This window comes from Giraffa tippelskirchi, chromosome 13 (assembly GCF_054371585.1).
Source record: "Giraffa tippelskirchi isolate mGirTip1 chromosome 13, T2T-mGirTip1v1.2.pri, whole genome shotgun sequence".
Classification (NCBI taxonomy): Eukaryota; Metazoa; Chordata; class Mammalia; order Artiodactyla; family Giraffidae; genus Giraffa; species Giraffa tippelskirchi.
Window position 1 is genome coordinate 38,682,009 of NC_137287.1, and position 15,899 is coordinate 38,697,907.

Consider the following 15,899-nt stretch of genomic DNA (forward strand, 5'->3'; position numbering starts at 1 on the left):
TTGAATTCCAAGGCCTTTAATTTGCGGCGAGCATGCCTGGTCCTCATCCGAGCTCCTCTCGTGTTGCCACCCCCATGCCAGCACCTCCCCGCCTCCCTTCCTGGGTCTCCCAGGTGACACCCCCACAGCAGATGCCCCGGCCCCTCCCTCCAAGCCTCCTAGGTAGGGGCAGGCGGGGGTGCCGCCAGAGTCCCGGCCGCCCCCAGCATCAACATGGCCAGGGCCTTGGGCCCCGCTGTGTGGATCTTCTCGTGCCGGTGCAGGTTGGAACGCCGGCTGAAGCTCTTGCCGCATAGCGGGCAGGAGTAGGGCCGGACACCGCGGTGGGTGCGCTGGTGGGCGGTGAGGTGCGAGCTGTGGCTGAAGCTCTTGCCGCAGTCGAGGCAGTGGTAGGGCTTCTCGCCGGTGTGCGTGCGGTTGTGCGCAATGAGGTTGGAGCGCTGGCTGAAGCACTTGCCGCACTCGGGGCATGGGTAGGGCTTGACCCCGGTGTGGGTGCGCTGGTGGGTGACCAGGGCCGAGCTCTGCGTGAAGCACTTGCCGCAGATGGGGCACTTGTGCGGCTTGGCGCCCGTGTGGGTGCCCTGGTGGGTGACCAGGTCCGAGCGGCGGGTGAAGCGCTTGGCGCAGCGGTCGCACACATAGGGCTTCTCGCCCGTGTGGATGCGCTGGTGCTGGATCAGCGTCGAGTGGTGGCTGAAGCTCTTCCAGCAGGACGGGCAGGTGTAGGGCTTTTCGCCCGTGTGGATGATCTGGTGCTGGATGAGGTGCGAGCTGCGGCCGAAGCGCTTGCCGCAGTCCGTGCAGGCGTAAGGCTTCTCGCCCGTGTGCGTGCGCCGGTGCGTCACCAGGTGCGAGTGCCAGCTGAAGGCCTTGCCGCACTGCTCGCACCTGTAGGTCTTCCTGCCCTCCTCGCTGCTCTCGGGGGCGGCCGTCGCCCCCTCTCTGGGTTGCTCTGGGAAGTGGCCTTCCTGGGTTTTCGGGAGGTCAGTGTCAGGCGGGGCTGATTCCGGCTGTGCCTCCTCCATGGGACCGGGCTGCACATCTTCCTCGGCTGGCCCTGAGTTCTGGCCGCTGGCTGCTCGCTGCCCGCACCGCGGGGCCTCCCCCTGGGCTCTCCCCACTCTGCTTTTGAAGGACTTCACATCGCCAAGGGCTCCCAGGGATGCAGCCAGCTCCTCCTTGTCCGCCTCCACCACTCCTGGATAAACAGGGTTTCCAGCAAGAGAGAGGCTTTCATGAGGGCCCCAGGGGAGTTCTGGAGATGGAGATTAGGGCAAGCACCTGAGGGGCACCCTGGAAGCAAGAGCCACCTCTACACAGGAGGGGAGGCAGGTGGCCCCGCCCCAGGAGGGGCTGTGTGTCTGCACCCCACAGGAAACAGCCCGCACTGACCTGGGGCATCAGAGAGTGACAGCCAAGACCCCACTGCCCCGCCCACCTGTCCCCTCTGCACGCACCTCTCTCTTCCTCCTCATCTCCCGACTGCCTGCTGGAGCCCGGGACCTCACTCTTGCCCTGCACTTGAGAGGCCCAGAAAGGTCTGCTGAAGGGAAACCCTGCTTGGAAAGAGATGCTGCGCTCAGTCAGGGCCCTTCGGGCTGCACAGTGGGAGATACCAGCACCCACCCCCCGGAGAGGTGATGGAGCGAAAGAGGGGGTGCAGCTCTGCAAACACAGGACAAGCTAGATGGCCACACCGTCTAAGGATGCAGTTTCCCAGGCATCGTCCAGACACTCTTCTCGGGGCTGGCCACCCGTGTCACACAGCCCCCAGCAGTGGCCCCCTCAGTCAGAATCCAGATGCAGTCTTCCTCTCCTGCACCTGCACCTTCCCAGGACCACAGAGAGGGCTCCTGGGGCAGGGACAGTGGGCAGAGAGAGGCTGGTGGGAGGGCTGGGGTGAGAGGGCCAGGGACACCGACCACTCAGAAGTCAGGGGCCAACGGCCCATTTGCCAAGTCCCCCAGGTTTGAGGGCCTGGGAATTCTGGTGAAGTCAGGAAGACGGCAGAGGGGGCCCCAGGCTTCATGACCTGATCCAAGCCCCATGGGAGGGAAGGAACGTTTGGACCAATGGGTGGTTTAGGGCATTCATGAGGCCCACCATGGGGCTGCAAGTGGAGGTTGGTTCCTTCTGATCTCCCAGGACTTGCCTGGACCTGCCGGCCGGGGCCCTGGAGAGTGCCAACACTGGGTGGCGAGCAAACCTGAGATAATTACAGGCGTGAGCAGAGCCACTGCTGTGATCCTGAGACCCACCACCAAAGTCAGAGGGTGGAATCACCCAGTCTGTGGCTCCACCGGGACTAGCAGGTGTGTAACAGACATGCATGCACTGGCAGACAGACTGACTGACCAAATGATCGAATGAATTCTCTGATTTTCCCATAAACCCTCATAAAATTCTGTCATGAAAACTAGAGCCTGAAACTGAGGAATCAAAGCCCTGGGACTTAATTACCTGCCATGAGAAAAACCGAGGGAACCAAGGCCCCTCTGAGAAGAGGACACGGCCCTGGGAGGGGGATATGACAGCTCAGAGTCAAAGGCCTGGAGGGACCAGCTGGCACCGTTCCCCATCCCCTGGGCCTGCAACCCGGCCCGGAGCCAAGCTTTCTGCTCATACACCTCTGAAGCTGGGCTTGGAGGGGGAGAGGAAGGGGCACTACTGGAAGGAGCTATAGAAGAACTGGAGAGAAGCAGAGTCTCTAGGTGGGCATTGTCCAGCATGGCAGCTGCTGGCCATGCGTGGCTACTTCAACTCAAATCTGAGCTGATTAAAATGGGATAAAAGAGCTCAGTGGCTCCAGCTGCATTTCAAGGACTCACTAGCTACATCTGGCTTGTGGCTACCACATCAGCACAGAAAGAACATGTCCACCACTAGGAAGGTTCTATAGGACAGCGAGGTCTGGATGAACTGCAAGAGGGGATTCAAGCCCTGGAAATGGGGGAGGAGGTGGCGGTGGACGGGCCCCTCTGATTCCCCAGCCCTTACCCAAGGACAGCCCGCTCCTCTTCTGCAGGACCTCCCTGTAGAAGCTCTGCTGGGTGTGGTCCAGCCGCCCCCATTCCTCCCGGGAGAGGTACAGAGCCACGTCCTCAAAGGTCACCGGCATCTGAAACAACACAGCAGGCCCCCTCTCCGGGACTCACTGGGACGTGGCGGAGGGGCTCAGTGGTGCCAGGACGAGGACAGACCTGGACCCCCATCTTGCCGATTGGGGTGAGGGCTGCCCTGGGTCTCTGGTGAAGCAGGGCAGCTGCCTAAGGAAGACTTTTGGGGGCAAGAACCATGGACTGTGGACAGCAGAGGACAAAAGCAACACTCCTTTTTGGCACCACTTCCAAAGCTCAGGATCTCTAGCCCCCACCCTCAGGTCCAGCACTCAGATCCAGAGCACAACTCCATCACAGACACTGTCCCTCCACGTCCTTTGGCTCTTCCTCCAGCCCTGGATGTGGACACTCACCTGGGACCAGGCGGTGAGGAGCGCTGCGGCCATCTGCCGGTCTCTGGTCCTCCCCTCGCGGGAGAGCACAGGGATCTGGGGGGCTGGAAGGACTGAGAGAGGAGAGAGATCCTCAGGTGACCACCTCGCCCTGCTTGGCCCTCCTGCTCCCGGGAGTGAGTGAATGCCAGGCCCACCAGGGACCCCAACGCTGCCTCCAACTCCATCCCCAACCTGACCCGAGAGGAGGGTCAGTGGGCTCTGAGGGTGAGTCAGGCAGCCTCTGGGAGGCAGGTGGGGCAGACACCTGGGTCTCCATACCTGGGCTGGGAGCAGGGAGAGGGCCCCTCTCCCCAGTCCCTTTCTCACCTCCTCCAGGCAGGAAACACACTTTCTCCTTAGCACCCTGGCTTAGGGGCACCCAGCCCCGCGCTCCTTGAGCTCTGGCCTCCTGCGACACCCCTTCAGGGTTCGGCTCTTCTGGCTCCATCTTGATGTGGCATGACTCCCGGGCCTCTCCCAGAGGCACTGTCCCCTCTGATTCAGAGAGCGTTTCTTGACAAGAATGCCCATGACCCGGAGTCTAGGAATGACAGCTGTGTCAGCACTGGGACAGAGGGTGGGAGACACAGAGGCAGACCCTGCGTGTGGCGGACTGTACACCCAAGTGCAAGGCTGCCCTGCTTCCATCCCCGAGACCCGCACACCTGGGTTCACGCCCACCAGCAGGCAGGACCGTGGGGGAAGGGAGAGAGGCTGCGCATGGCCCTGCAGGTGCCCACGGGGCAGACACCTCTTCCCAACGTGAGCCTCACACCTCCCAGAGCGGTGTGGATTGTTATTCTTTAATACATGAGGAAACTGAGTGTAGCTGCGTCAGGTGAATAGTGTTCCTCCAAAATTCATGTCTACTTGGAATCTTATTTGGATTAAAGGTCTTTCAGATATAATGGAGTCTACAGCCTTTGACTGTGTGGATCACAATAAACTGTGGAAAATTCTGAAAGAGATGGGAATACCAGACTACCTGACCTGCCTCTTGAGAAACCTGTATGCAGGTCAGGAAGCAACAGTTAGAACTGGACATGGAACAACAGACTGGTTCCAAATAGGAAAAGGAGTACATCAAGGCTGTATATTGTCACCCTGCTCATTTAACTTATATGCAGAATACATCATGAGAAACGCTGGGCTGGAAGAAGCACAAGCTGGAATCAAGATTGCCGGGAGAAATATCAATAACCTCAGATATGCAGATGACACCACCCTTATGGCAGAAAGTGAAGAGGAACAAAAAAGCCTCTTGATGAAAGTGAGAGAAGAGAGTGAAAAAGTTGGCTTAAAGCTCAACATTCAGAAAAGTAAGATCATGGCATCTTGTCCCATCACTTCATGGCAAATAGATGGGGAAACAGTGGAAGCAGTGTCAGACTTTATTTTTTTGGGCTCCAAAATCACTGTAGATGGTAACTGCAGCCATGAAATTAAAAGACGCTTACTCCTTGGAAGGAAAGTTATGACCAACCTAAATAGCATATTAAAAAGCAGAGACATTGCTTTGCCAACAAAGGTCCTTCTAGTCAAGGCTATGGGTTTTCCAGTAGTCATGTATGGATGTGAGAGTTGGACTGTGAAGAAAGCTGAGCGCTGAAGAATTGATGCTTTTGAACTGTGGTGTTGGAGAAGACTCTTTTGAGAGTCCCTTGGACTGGAAGGAGATCCAACCAGTCCATCCTAAAGGAGATCAGACCTGGGTGTTCATTGGAAGGACTGATGTTGAAGCTGAAACTCCAATACTTTGGCCACCTCATGCGAAGAGCTGACTCATTGGAAAAGACCCTGATGCTGGGAAGGATTGGGGGCAGGAGGAGAAGGGGACGACAGAGGATGAGATGGCTGGATGACATCACTGACTCGATGGACATGAGTCTGGGTAAACTCTGGGAGTTGGTGATGGACAGGGAGGCCTGGCATGCTGCGATTCATGGGGTCACAAAGAGTCGGACACGACTGAGCAACTGAACTGAACTGACAGTCCATAGAGTCGCAAGGAGTTGGACACAGCTGAAGCAACTCAGCACAGATGTAATGAGTTAAGGATCTTGAAATGAAATCATCCTGGAATAAGTTGGGCCCTAAATCCAGTGACTGGTGTCTCTATATGAGGAGGGGGCACAAGGATTTCCCAGTGGTCCAGTGGTTAGGACTCCAAGCTTTCACTGCCAAGGGCCAGGGTTTCATCTCTGGTCGTGGAACTAGTACCCCACAAGTAAAAACAAAACAAAAAAAAAGAGGGCATAGAAACAGAGGCAAAGCCACGTGAAGTTGTTAGTAGAGATTGGAATGATGCTGTCAGAAGCCCAGGGACACCAGAGCCACCAGAAGCTCACAGGCAGGAAGGATCCTCCCCTAGAGCCTTGGGAGGGGGCCCTGCCGACACCTTGATTTTGGGGTTCTGGCCTTCAAATGTGTGAGAGAATAAATTCTGGTTGTTTTAAGCCACCCACCTTGTGGTCCTTTGTTATAGCAAACAAGGGAAACTAACACACCCAGTCTCCAAGATCAGACAATGGCCCCAGGTCACAGAGCTGGGAGTGACTTGGCCAAGACTGGAACTCAACTCAGGGCCACCACTTCTTGAAAGTGACAGGAAAGCCTGTGGCCTTGGGCCATTTCAGAAGCTGGAGTTTCTGATTTGGAAAAAGTCCAAGGGTACCTCTAAATGTGTTGAGTCCCTGCATCCACCTAGGTCTGATGGAAAGAAAACTCCCAGGCTTGTCCCCTTCAGCACTGCCTCCCACGGTGGGACTTCCAGGGCCCTCCCTGCCCCCTTCATAGCAGCCTCAGGGCCCAGCCCTCTGGGAGGCTGAGGGGCAGGCTTTGGAGTCAGGCTGCCAGGGCTGAAATCTGTAACCTCTGGTCACTAGCCTTTCAGCCCAAAGCAGAGCAGAGCACTGGGGAAAGTCACTTCCCTTGCACTGGGAGGTCCTGTGAGGCCTCATCTCACCCACAGCACAGGGCACCAGCCAGCCTCCTGCTGGGAACTCAAGTCTATCCCTCCACCTCCCCACCCACCTGGGTATAGGTTAGGGTCTGGACAAGAAACACCTCGAGCCGAGAGTCAAAGTGCCTAGGAGCCACATGGGCCAGGCGGCCTCTGAGACCCAGCTGCTCTGTCTCCGCACAGGTAACACTTGAGAGCTACCGTCTCCAGAAAGTTCTGGAAGAACAAAGAGCAGTGCTAGTAATTATTATTATCACTCTCCCGTGGGAGCTGACAGAATCCAACATCAGCAGAGAATGCTATGGACCTATGAGGCCCACTGGGTGTTACAAAGGCATGATGGAAGGGAAACAGAGCAGTGGTAAAAATTCTTTGTGCTTCTATGATATGAACACAGAAAACAAACACTTGATTTGTCTTTGCACTTGCAACCACTGGAATTCTAGTTGAGGAGTTCCAGGTTTTTCTGATCCAGGATCTAGTTGCTGTGGGTGGTGCTGGTTAATAAGCTGCAGTAATGAGCTCCTACGGGCTGACAAGCTGCACACAGAGGACTCCCCTGCCTATTATCTTCTCCCAGCCTCCCCACCACCTGCCGAGACAGGTGGGCACGGCAGGCACATGATCCGCATTTTACAGAGGGCACACTTGGTTCCCAGAGGCCAGGGGCCCTGTGCAAGGTCACACACCTGGCTGCAGCTGACTCAGGTTCCCCCGTGGCTGGTGACCCTGGTCCTCCCGCAGATTTGTTAATTACACACACACAGGTACAGGAAGGATTAAGTGCTCAGGCCCAGAGTGAGAGGACCTGGGGTCCGAGGCAGAGGGGTGAGGCTTCCCATGCGCCCATTTGCCCGGAGCAAATCCCACCTGTAGGACCCCCCATGCAACCCCCTTACCATCTTACGTAGCTTTTGGTCTGCTGACTATGAATTCACCAGGCAAAGCAAAACAGTCCCATAGAAGTCATTCCCGGGTGGAAGGTATTTCCCATCATACCTTCTCTTCAACACACCCGAACCCATCTACCAGCCTTGCTCCCTCAGAGAGTCTCTTTCAAATGCCCTGCCCTGAAAATCCCCTCCCACTCCAATCTTTCCAGTGCATGCCTCCCCCTCCCAACATCCCACTCATACCTCTCGGGCTCTCTCCTTGTCCTGGGTAGCCCAGATGCCTCCATCGTCTGCAGACATTTTTTTTTTTTAATATCAGAGCCAGAAAGCACCGTTGAGTCGTTTCGTGCTCGTGTTGGCCAAGCCCCCTCCAGCTTCTGGCCAGGAGCCTGGATGAGCGAAAGGAAATCAGCCAGCGTCTCCTGGACACCCCCTGAAAGCTCCGAGATCCCCACGCGGGACCAGACCCATCCTTGGCCCCAATCGGACATAAAGCCTCCCGGACGCCCTCCAACGGCCTCCCTCTCTAAGCTGTGTTTTGGTTCCTCGCTCTGACTGAATGCTGTTTTCTGTGATCCCCTTTATCGCTGAAGCAACAACTCCGAATCTCAGAGCAGCTGGGTTAGGGAAAGCTGGGGGACTTTGGAATCTGTATCTCCCGTCACCAGGAGCGTAAAGATCTGCAAAGATGCTACCAAACAGGTGCTGAGCGGGGCCCCGCCCGCCGCAGCCAGCTCGGCGGAGGAATCGAGACCCCGGCGTCTCCCGGCCCCGGACACACACACACACCCACCCTGCGCTCGACCTGACTCGGTCCCACCTGGGATCCCGAAATTGAGCCGCCCGCTCTCAGCAGCCCTCCCTGCGGCTGCAACCACCCGCCCGGGCCGGGCGTCCATCCTGCTCACGGTCCCGCACGAATGATGTCCTTCCTCTCTCCGAACCTGGTCCAGGCCTCCTCCTCTCCCCGCAAGCCCGTAGCCTTCCACCTTTGACCCCGGCCCCTCCTGCCAGCCGGCCACCCGCGCGGCTCTTGGGATCCAAGCGCCCTCCCAGCCCCGCTCTCACCGAAGTGGAGGCGGAGGGGGCGCTACGGAAGGCGGGGCCCCCGCCCCCGGGGAAGGGAGTCTCCGCAGCCTGCACCAGGCGCAGGGAACCCGGTGGAGACTGGGATTAGGGACGACAGGAAGTCCCTCCCAGATCCCGTTCCCCGCGCAGCTGCAGCCCTACAGGGTTCCCAGCCTGGAGGGTTCCGGGTCTGGGGTCCCGAGGCCGGCTGCACCTGCTCTCGGCCGGCCGGGAGACGACTCCCACATCCTCCTTGCTGGCTCACGACCGCTTTACCCGGCCTGTACTCGTGAAACCAGCCAAGCAGGGGCGCCAAAGCGGGAACATAGATTTTGATGAAGGATTTTGATATTTGAAAACGTTTCAAATTTGCAGCTGTCCTTACACGACGGACACTGCCCAGTGGAGGGACACGGTGGTCCTTTTCAGTACACAGTTTCTGAAGGTCTTATCGGTGTCTCCGTGGAGACGTCCTTGGATTTTATTTAAGGCTCCCAGAGTGGTCAGCAGGTCCTCGAGTTCGCCTCAAGGCTGGCATGGAGGTCTCGCTGCCTAAGAGCAATCCTAGGAAACAGAGAGACCTGGGAACAACTCTCTACCTACCCCTACCCCACATGCCTCACACCTTGGAAAGATGTGGCATTAATCTGATTTTTTTCCAGACACCTTCCCCCCACCCCCAGCTCCCCCTCAAAGCTAGGGATAGAAGTGACATAAGGGCCTGACCCAGCCACCCCTGACCCAGCATGGGGTCCCAAACCCTCAGACAACCCTGATGGCTTCGTAGTCCACCTCTCCGACTCTGTCTTTCCTTCAGACCCTGAGAACTAAGTTTCCCAAAATGGGAGAGCAGAGACTATGCTTCACTTCCTGGGGCAAGGCACCCATCCCTCCTTAACAGGGCACAGGAGACCGGGTGTCAGGAAAGGCGTGAGGGCCAGCCCTGTAGTCAGATACCAGGAAGATTCCCCCCGGGAACGTTCCCAGGCCCCCTGCCTTCTGCCCATCAGAGTCTTCTGAGATGCATCCACATCACCCAGGAAGACAGACACCACTGGCCCCTGTACCACCCCCTTGGTGTGCTTGCTGTGTGCGCTCAACAAGGGTTTAATTAAAAAAAACAAACAAACAACTTAGATCCCAAAACTTAAAACTTAGGAGAGTCCCCATAAGATTGACTGTCTTGAGAAAGCAGAACAACCAGAGCAACCCCGGACGGTATTCCTCCCATTAGGGGTCTGCTCTCAGTTTACCAGCTTTGGTTGGCCTTGCAGCATTTTGGGTTTGCAATTCTGCTTGTGGAGTTCAACTTGTTTAAGGAGTCCTAGAATTCTGAGGGATTGTACTATCACTTTGATGAAAGAAAAATTACCCCTGGAGTTTGGTTCTGGTCAGTATTTTCAGGTATTTTAATCCTCAAGGTAAAGAGAGGTGAACAAAGTTGTATCAAGAGTCAATACTGTTTTCAAGCCAGAGAGGGTTATAAACTGAGGGAAAAGGCACAAGGGGCCTTGGAAAAGATGAACTGTGCAGCCTGGGAGTGTTTCCTCATCAAGCCGGTGTCCAGAGTAAAGGAATTCACCCTGAGGTGGACCATCTCTCACATGGCACACCCAGGAGTGAGTATACCAAGGGCAGAGAGAGTGTGTGTGTCCTGATTCCTGGGCAAATGTTTCTCTATCAGACAAAAGGGGCTACTTCAGGGATACTGAGAAAGCCCAGAGGTTTGGATGCCACTATGGGATCACCTAAACTAGACCAAATGAAGTCTCAGCATTTATTTAACTGTTCAGAAAATATTTATTGAGTACCTACTATATGACAGACATTAACTCCTTGGAAACGAGAGGAAACTGTTCCAGGGCTTGCTCTAGGCCTGAGCAGGTCTAGGAGCAAGGATTATCAATATTTGCTGTGTGAGAATTGCAGTCCCTGAAAGACTTCAGAAAGGCACCAGGGCAGAGTGAGTCAATAAGTAAAGCGGTCAAAAACCTAAATGCCTTCAGTAACCAGGTAGTATCGAAGATCCCTTGGAGAAGGGAAAGGCTACCCACTCCAGTATTCTGGCCTGGAGAATTCCATGGACTGTATAGTCCACGGGGTAACAAAGAGTCGGGCACAACTGAGCAAATTTCACTCACAACCAGGTAGTACAATAAACGATCAGTGCTTGGGATATAAGACTGGAGTGAGAGGGACTTCAAGAGTCTCAAGAAACCACATTTTGTTTAAAGGGGGTGGTTGGGGGTTTGATATTGCCAAAAACTTGAGGATTTTTCAAGAGAAGCCAAAAAAGAATTAGATTTTTATGTGAAATATCCTGATGTTTGGATGTTCATGACTAAAACCAACAAGCAGTTTAAGAACTATGTACAATTCCAGCAGAAAACATCTGCTGTCACATTCACAGGTCACCAGGTTAGGGGTGTAATTACCTCAGGAGCCTGTTTATAAGATAATTATCACGGATGAAGGGGCTTTTTGGAACTTCAGGCATGGTAAATGCTCAACAAATGCCAACTCTGGTATCCTGTGATTTCAGTGAGCTTGAGTAAGAAAATGCCATCTTTAGTAAATACGAGGTTGGACAAAATGGATTTTTGGTCAACCCAATAACTCTGTGAATTCCCCCCAGACTGGCCTGCGAGCTGATTCAGGTCTTAAAGAGGACCTTACAAAAACAGCCAGGATAATAAAAACTAGGGGAAAAAATCATTTGCTATAAGAAAAACAAAAACAAACGTACTAATTAAGATGGTTAAACCAGGCTGGAGACAGGGCAATGCAGAGATTTATTTAGCCTTAGGAAAGAGAGACGATAAGGCAAATGAAGGAATGTGAGAGAAGTCAAGAAAAATAGGAATAATCGAGTAATATCAGATCAAATATTAACCATTGAAAAAGAAGAAAAAGAAGATGCTTGCTCCTTGGAAGAAAAGCTATAACCAACCTAGACAGCATATTAAAAAGTAGAGACATTACTTTGCCAACAAAGGTCTGTCTAGTTAAAGCTATGGTTTTACCAGAGGTCATGTATGGATGTGAGAGCTGGACTATAAAGAACTCTGAACGCCGAAGAATTGATACTTTTGAACTGTGGTGTTGGAGAAGACTCTTGAGAGTCCCTTGGACTGCAAGGAGATCAAACTAGTTCATCCTAAAGAAAATCAGTTCTGAATATTTATTGGAAGGACTAATGCTGAAGCTGAAACTCCAATACTTTGGCCACCGGATGCGAAGAACTGACTCATTGGAAAAGACCCTGATGCTGGGAAAGACTGAAGGCAGGAGAAGGGGACGACAGAGGATGAGATGATTGGTTGGCATCATCGACTCGATGGACACGAGTTTGAGCAAGCTCCGGGAGTTGGTGAAGGACAGGGAAGTCGGGCGTGCTGCAGTCCATGGGGCCGCAAAGAGTCGGACACGTCTGAGCGACTGAAATGAACTGATAAATGTTAGGTAGGTGGAGCCATAAATTAAAAAAAAAAAAAGTTTTTAAAAAGAAAAATAACTAAGAACTCTCAGGGCAGCTGGAGACCAGGTCGTGAGTGTTCAGGCGGCCGGCGGTCCGCTGACCCCCCGAGGCGTAGAGGGAACCCGCGACTCCATCCCTTGGCTGTGAGGGGGCCGCTGGAGGACGCGTTCGGAGCCACGCGAGGCCCGGAATGCGCACAAGACGGCGCAACCGAGCTGCGCTGCCAGCAGAATACCAACGCGGGGAGCGCGTCGCCCAGGCAACGACTCTGCCCCGCCCCGCCCCGCGGGAGACACTGTGATTGGCTATCTTCCGCATGGTCCCGCCCACAGAGCGCAACCCAGTCGCCCTTACCTGCGCGCTCTTGTTCGCGCCCCAGAGGGCAGCCCCGCTTGGGTTGGAGGTTTATCGTGCTGCTACCTGACCTTGGCTGGTGTGGCCGCGTTTCCCGTCCAGCTGCCCATTTCAACTTCCGGTTTTCCTGGGTCTCTCGTGGAGCCCGCCTGTGGACCAGGGGCACGTAGGCAACTGGGGCGGTAAGGACCGAGGGGCGGACGCCCAGGAGCCCTCGAGTTCCCCGTGGGGAGAATGGGGCTGGCTGCGCGAGGGCCCTCTGCCCGAGAGCGCCGGCTCCGGGGACCCGCGAGCGCGAATTCCCGCCCAGCGCTCAGTCCAGCCTCCCGGGTCACGGATCTCCGCCCCTCCACGTCTGATGGGAATTTTGTTCCAAAAATGAGTGTATGCTGCTGACTTGCCCCCTCTACGTAGGTGACACATATCTTAGAGATGTTCAGTATGAAAAACATAGAAATAGAGAAAGCAAAGCATGCAGCCTGTCAAAGACAAACACAACCATACATTGCTGCTGCTGCTGCTGCTAAGTCGCTTCAGTCGTGTCCGACTCTGTGCGACCCCATAGACGGCAGCCCACCAGGCTCCGCCGTCCCTGGGATTCTCCAGGCAAGAATACTGGAGTGGGTTGCCATTTCCTTCTCCAGTACATGAAAGGGTAAAGTGAAAGTGAAGTCGCTCAGTCGTGTCCGACTCTTAGCGACCCCATGGACTGTAGCCTACTAGGCTCCTCCGTCCATGGGATTTTCCAGGCAAGAGTACTGGAGTGGGGTGCCATTGCCTTCTCCTCAACCATACATTAGTAAGTGGTGAAAACAGGTTTTATGCGGTATCTACAGACAGCAGGGCAAAGAGCTGAGCTCCATCCTATGTGCAGAGGTGACTGGGTGTTTCAAAGGGAGAATTGGAGTGTGGGGGGGAGGCCAATAGAGTCAGAAAAGTGAAATGATGATCACAAAGAGCCGGTCAGTGAAGATGCTGTTGGGGGTGTGTGTCTGCCAGCTGGCAGATGTGGGAGTCCGGAGTCCATCCTCCCACGGGGAAGGGAGACAGAGGCCCTGTTCTTTCTAATGAGTACATTTCAAAGGTATGACTCTCAGGGCTGTGAGGGATGCTTCTGGGTTGAAAGAGACATGTTCACATTATAAGCCTTGTTTAGTAAATGCTCTAAGAAAGTGAGGTGAGGGGCCCATCATCAGGTGTTGGCTAGAACAAATAGTAATTTCCACAGCGTGGAGCTTTCTCTGGCAGGCATTTTAAAGGGGGGTCTGCAGTTATCATAGCCGTATGCTGCTGGAAGCCGTGCTAGAGTTCAGTCAAGTCTTGGTGCTGATTTGGACAGATAGTTATGTGCCAAGGGTTCTGCCATTCTCAAGCAGGGCCTTGCTGTTTTGTAACTGTGGCACATTCTGTTGTGTGGCTACATCACAATCTACTCACCACCCACTCCTTGATGCCCTGGCCTTGCAGCAACTGAAACTACCCAGCAGCTCTCATGGTGGAACCTTTGCTTCTTTCCAGGGAGTGAACAGACTAACATTTGATTTTTAAAAAAATACTTTAGTATTGGCTGGCTGGGTCTTCCTTGCTGTGGAGGGGCTTTCTCTAGTTGTGGAGAGCAGGGGCTACTCTCTAGTTGTGGTGTGTGGGTTTCTCATTGCGGTGGCTTCTCTTCTTATGGAGCATGGGCTCTAGGGCTTATGGGCTTCAGTAGCTGCTGCATATGGGCTCAGTAGTTTTGGCTCTCAGGCTTCGAAGTGCAGGCTCAGTAGTTGTGGCACTCGGGCTTAGCCCTGAGGCTTGTGGATCTTCCTGGACCAGGGATTGAACCTGTGTCCCCTGCACTGCAAGGTGGATTCTTTTTTTTTTTTTGCAAGGTGGTTTCTTAACCACGGGAACACCAGGGAAGCCCCTAACCTCTGATCTTGCAAACAAGGCAGGTAGAGAGACTGCCAACCCCAAACCTGGCTCCTGGATCTTAGCTGTGATGCTGGCTCAGAAGTCTGCACATCACAGTTGGCACATATGGCCCTCTCCTGCCTCGGGCAAGCTCCAGGAGGACAAGGAGGCTCCTCCCTAGGCAGCAGCTCCAAGCATTTCTTACCATGATTGTCAAGTCTAGCAGCTTCCGCTTCAGTCAGGCAAGCCATGAACACCAGGGCCAGAAAAGTAGAGTTGACTGGATGTTTCCCAAACACCCACATCCCACCTTCTAGAACATTGTTCCTACCTGGGCACTAAAGACAGCTTACAGTACAGGTAGGAAGGGGACTGTCTGAGACTACTGAGACTGAGCTCAATAGTCACTCCACCTGGCTCTTTGGGGGTAGATATTAGAGTAAATTAACTTACTTTCTCCTTAGAAGTTGCTGCATTTTTAGGAAACCAGGTCACTGTCATTATCCCCAAATACCCTTCTCTGTTGCTGTGGCTATCTTCTGCTATCGGATACCCTAAAGTGTCCCCCAGTCTTGGGTAGAGTTTCAGCCCACATTCACTCACGAATATGAAAGACACTGAAGCAGGGATGGGGGCACTTAGGAGGCGTTGTGACTGGCTGTGCATTGGAGGACCCTCCTGGAGGCCACTCATGGGAGCAGATGACAATGGCACTCAGACACCCGCCCTTGATGTCCTTTTCAGCTAATGTTTCCAGCCCTTCATCCTGCTGCATGCAGTTTCTGCCCCCTACCCTCAGCTCGAAGGCTCCCTCCTCTACATGTCATGTGGCCTTTCACAAATATCTCTTCTATTTTTTTTTTTTTTACTTGACTGGGTGTGAAAAGAAATGTAGAACTTACATTAGTTTTACTTCTCCCTTTAAAAATCCTATTTTTGTGAATGCTTTATAATGTGAAAAAAAATCAGTAATGATAGGAATCGGGGCTCCATGGAGAAATGGCTGGTCCTAGGACTGGGAGGAGAAATGCACAAGATGAGTGTGCAGACAGCGGGAGAGGACATGGTACCAGCTCCCTGCACAGGTGGGACAGAACCTTCTGAACCTAAATATCCACATACCTTGTGAAACAGCGATTCCCTCCTGGGCAAACGCCCCACAGTCACACACCTGTATGGTTCCCAGACCTACAAGAACTATTAAGTGTGGCCCCAAACTGAAGAGCCACCCCTGTGTAGCCACAGAATGAATAAACACCACCACGGGGGTATCTTCAGGGAATCAGCATCACGTGGATGAGTCCCCCCACTGTGGAGTAAGGTCAGAGGAGAGTTCCTCTTGTGTGATTTCGTTTACACGGAGTTCCAGAACAGACCAAACAAATCTGCTGTGATTGGAAGTCAAGATCGAGATTATGGGGGAAGGGAAGTGACCACAAGGGGGCAACAGAGTACAGTGCCAGTGAATTCTGATTTGATTGGGATGCTCGCTAAAGGGCTGTTTTCAGTTGGTGGAATTTCATCACGCGCTTCATTTTGAGTTTGCGCAGATGTTTGTGCAGTTCACCTAAAAGTCCACTTTAAAAGAAAAAAGGAAGGAGACTTCCCTGGTGGTTCAGTGGTTAAGACTGCACTTCCCGTGCAGGGCGCGAGGGTTCAGTTGGGAAACTAAGATCCCACATGATGTGCAGTGTATGGGGTGGGGGTGGGGTGGGGGAGACGAAAAAAGGAGGTGAATGAAAAGAAGCCAGT

At 53.9% G+C, this 15,899-nt stretch overlaps 2 protein-coding genes across 20 annotated transcripts in view; one reads left to right on the plus strand and one right to left on the minus strand.

Moving 5' to 3' along the window:
* ZNF205 (zinc finger protein 205) lies at window positions 1-12,566 on the minus strand. 19 transcript variants are annotated; one of them, XM_081555071.1, is made up of 7 exons: window positions 12,252-12,566; window positions 7,595-7,740; window positions 3,824-4,037; window positions 3,476-3,567; window positions 3,001-3,121; window positions 1,461-1,559; window positions 1-1,201 (listed from the first exon to the last, which is right to left on the minus strand). In XM_081555071.1, exons 2-7 carry the CDS (start codon window positions 7,649-7,651, stop codon window positions 159-161), a joined length of 1,626 nt encoding a protein of 541 aa, XP_081411197.1. In that variant the 5' UTR covers window positions 7,652-7,740; window positions 12,252-12,566; the 3' UTR covers window positions 1-158. The 19 variants fall into 19 exon arrangements, with proteins under 19 accessions (XP_081411197.1, XP_081411192.1, XP_081411189.1 ...); XM_081555066.1 differs by lacking the exon at window positions 12,252-12,566 and adding an exon at window positions 8,420-8,520; XM_081555063.1 differs by lacking the exon at window positions 12,252-12,566 and adding an exon at window positions 8,420-8,520 and having other exon boundaries at window positions 1,461-1,562.
* ZSCAN10 (zinc finger and SCAN domain containing 10) overlaps window positions 12,259-15,899 on the plus strand; it is a 17,136-nt gene continuing 13,495 nt past the window's right edge. Inside the window, exon 1 of the mRNA XM_081555024.1 lies at window positions 12,259-12,433. The gene's annotated coding sequence lies outside the window, so the exon portion shown is untranslated. The remainder of the gene's footprint in view (window positions 12,434-15,899) is intronic.

Coding starts and splice junctions, on each gene's coding strand:
- ZNF205 (XM_081555063.1), bottom strand. CDS start 7,651: ATGTCTGCAGACGATGGAGGCATCTGGGCTACCCAGGACAAGGAGAGA. Junction 4,038..7,594: donor ACAAGGAGAGAGCCCGAGAG/GTATGAGTGGGA, acceptor TGTCATTCCTAG/ACTCCGGGTCATGGGCATTC. Junction 3,568..3,823: donor GTGTTTCCTGCCTGGAGGAG/GTGAGAAAGGGA, acceptor CTCCTCTCTCAG/TCCTTCCAGCCCCCCAGATC.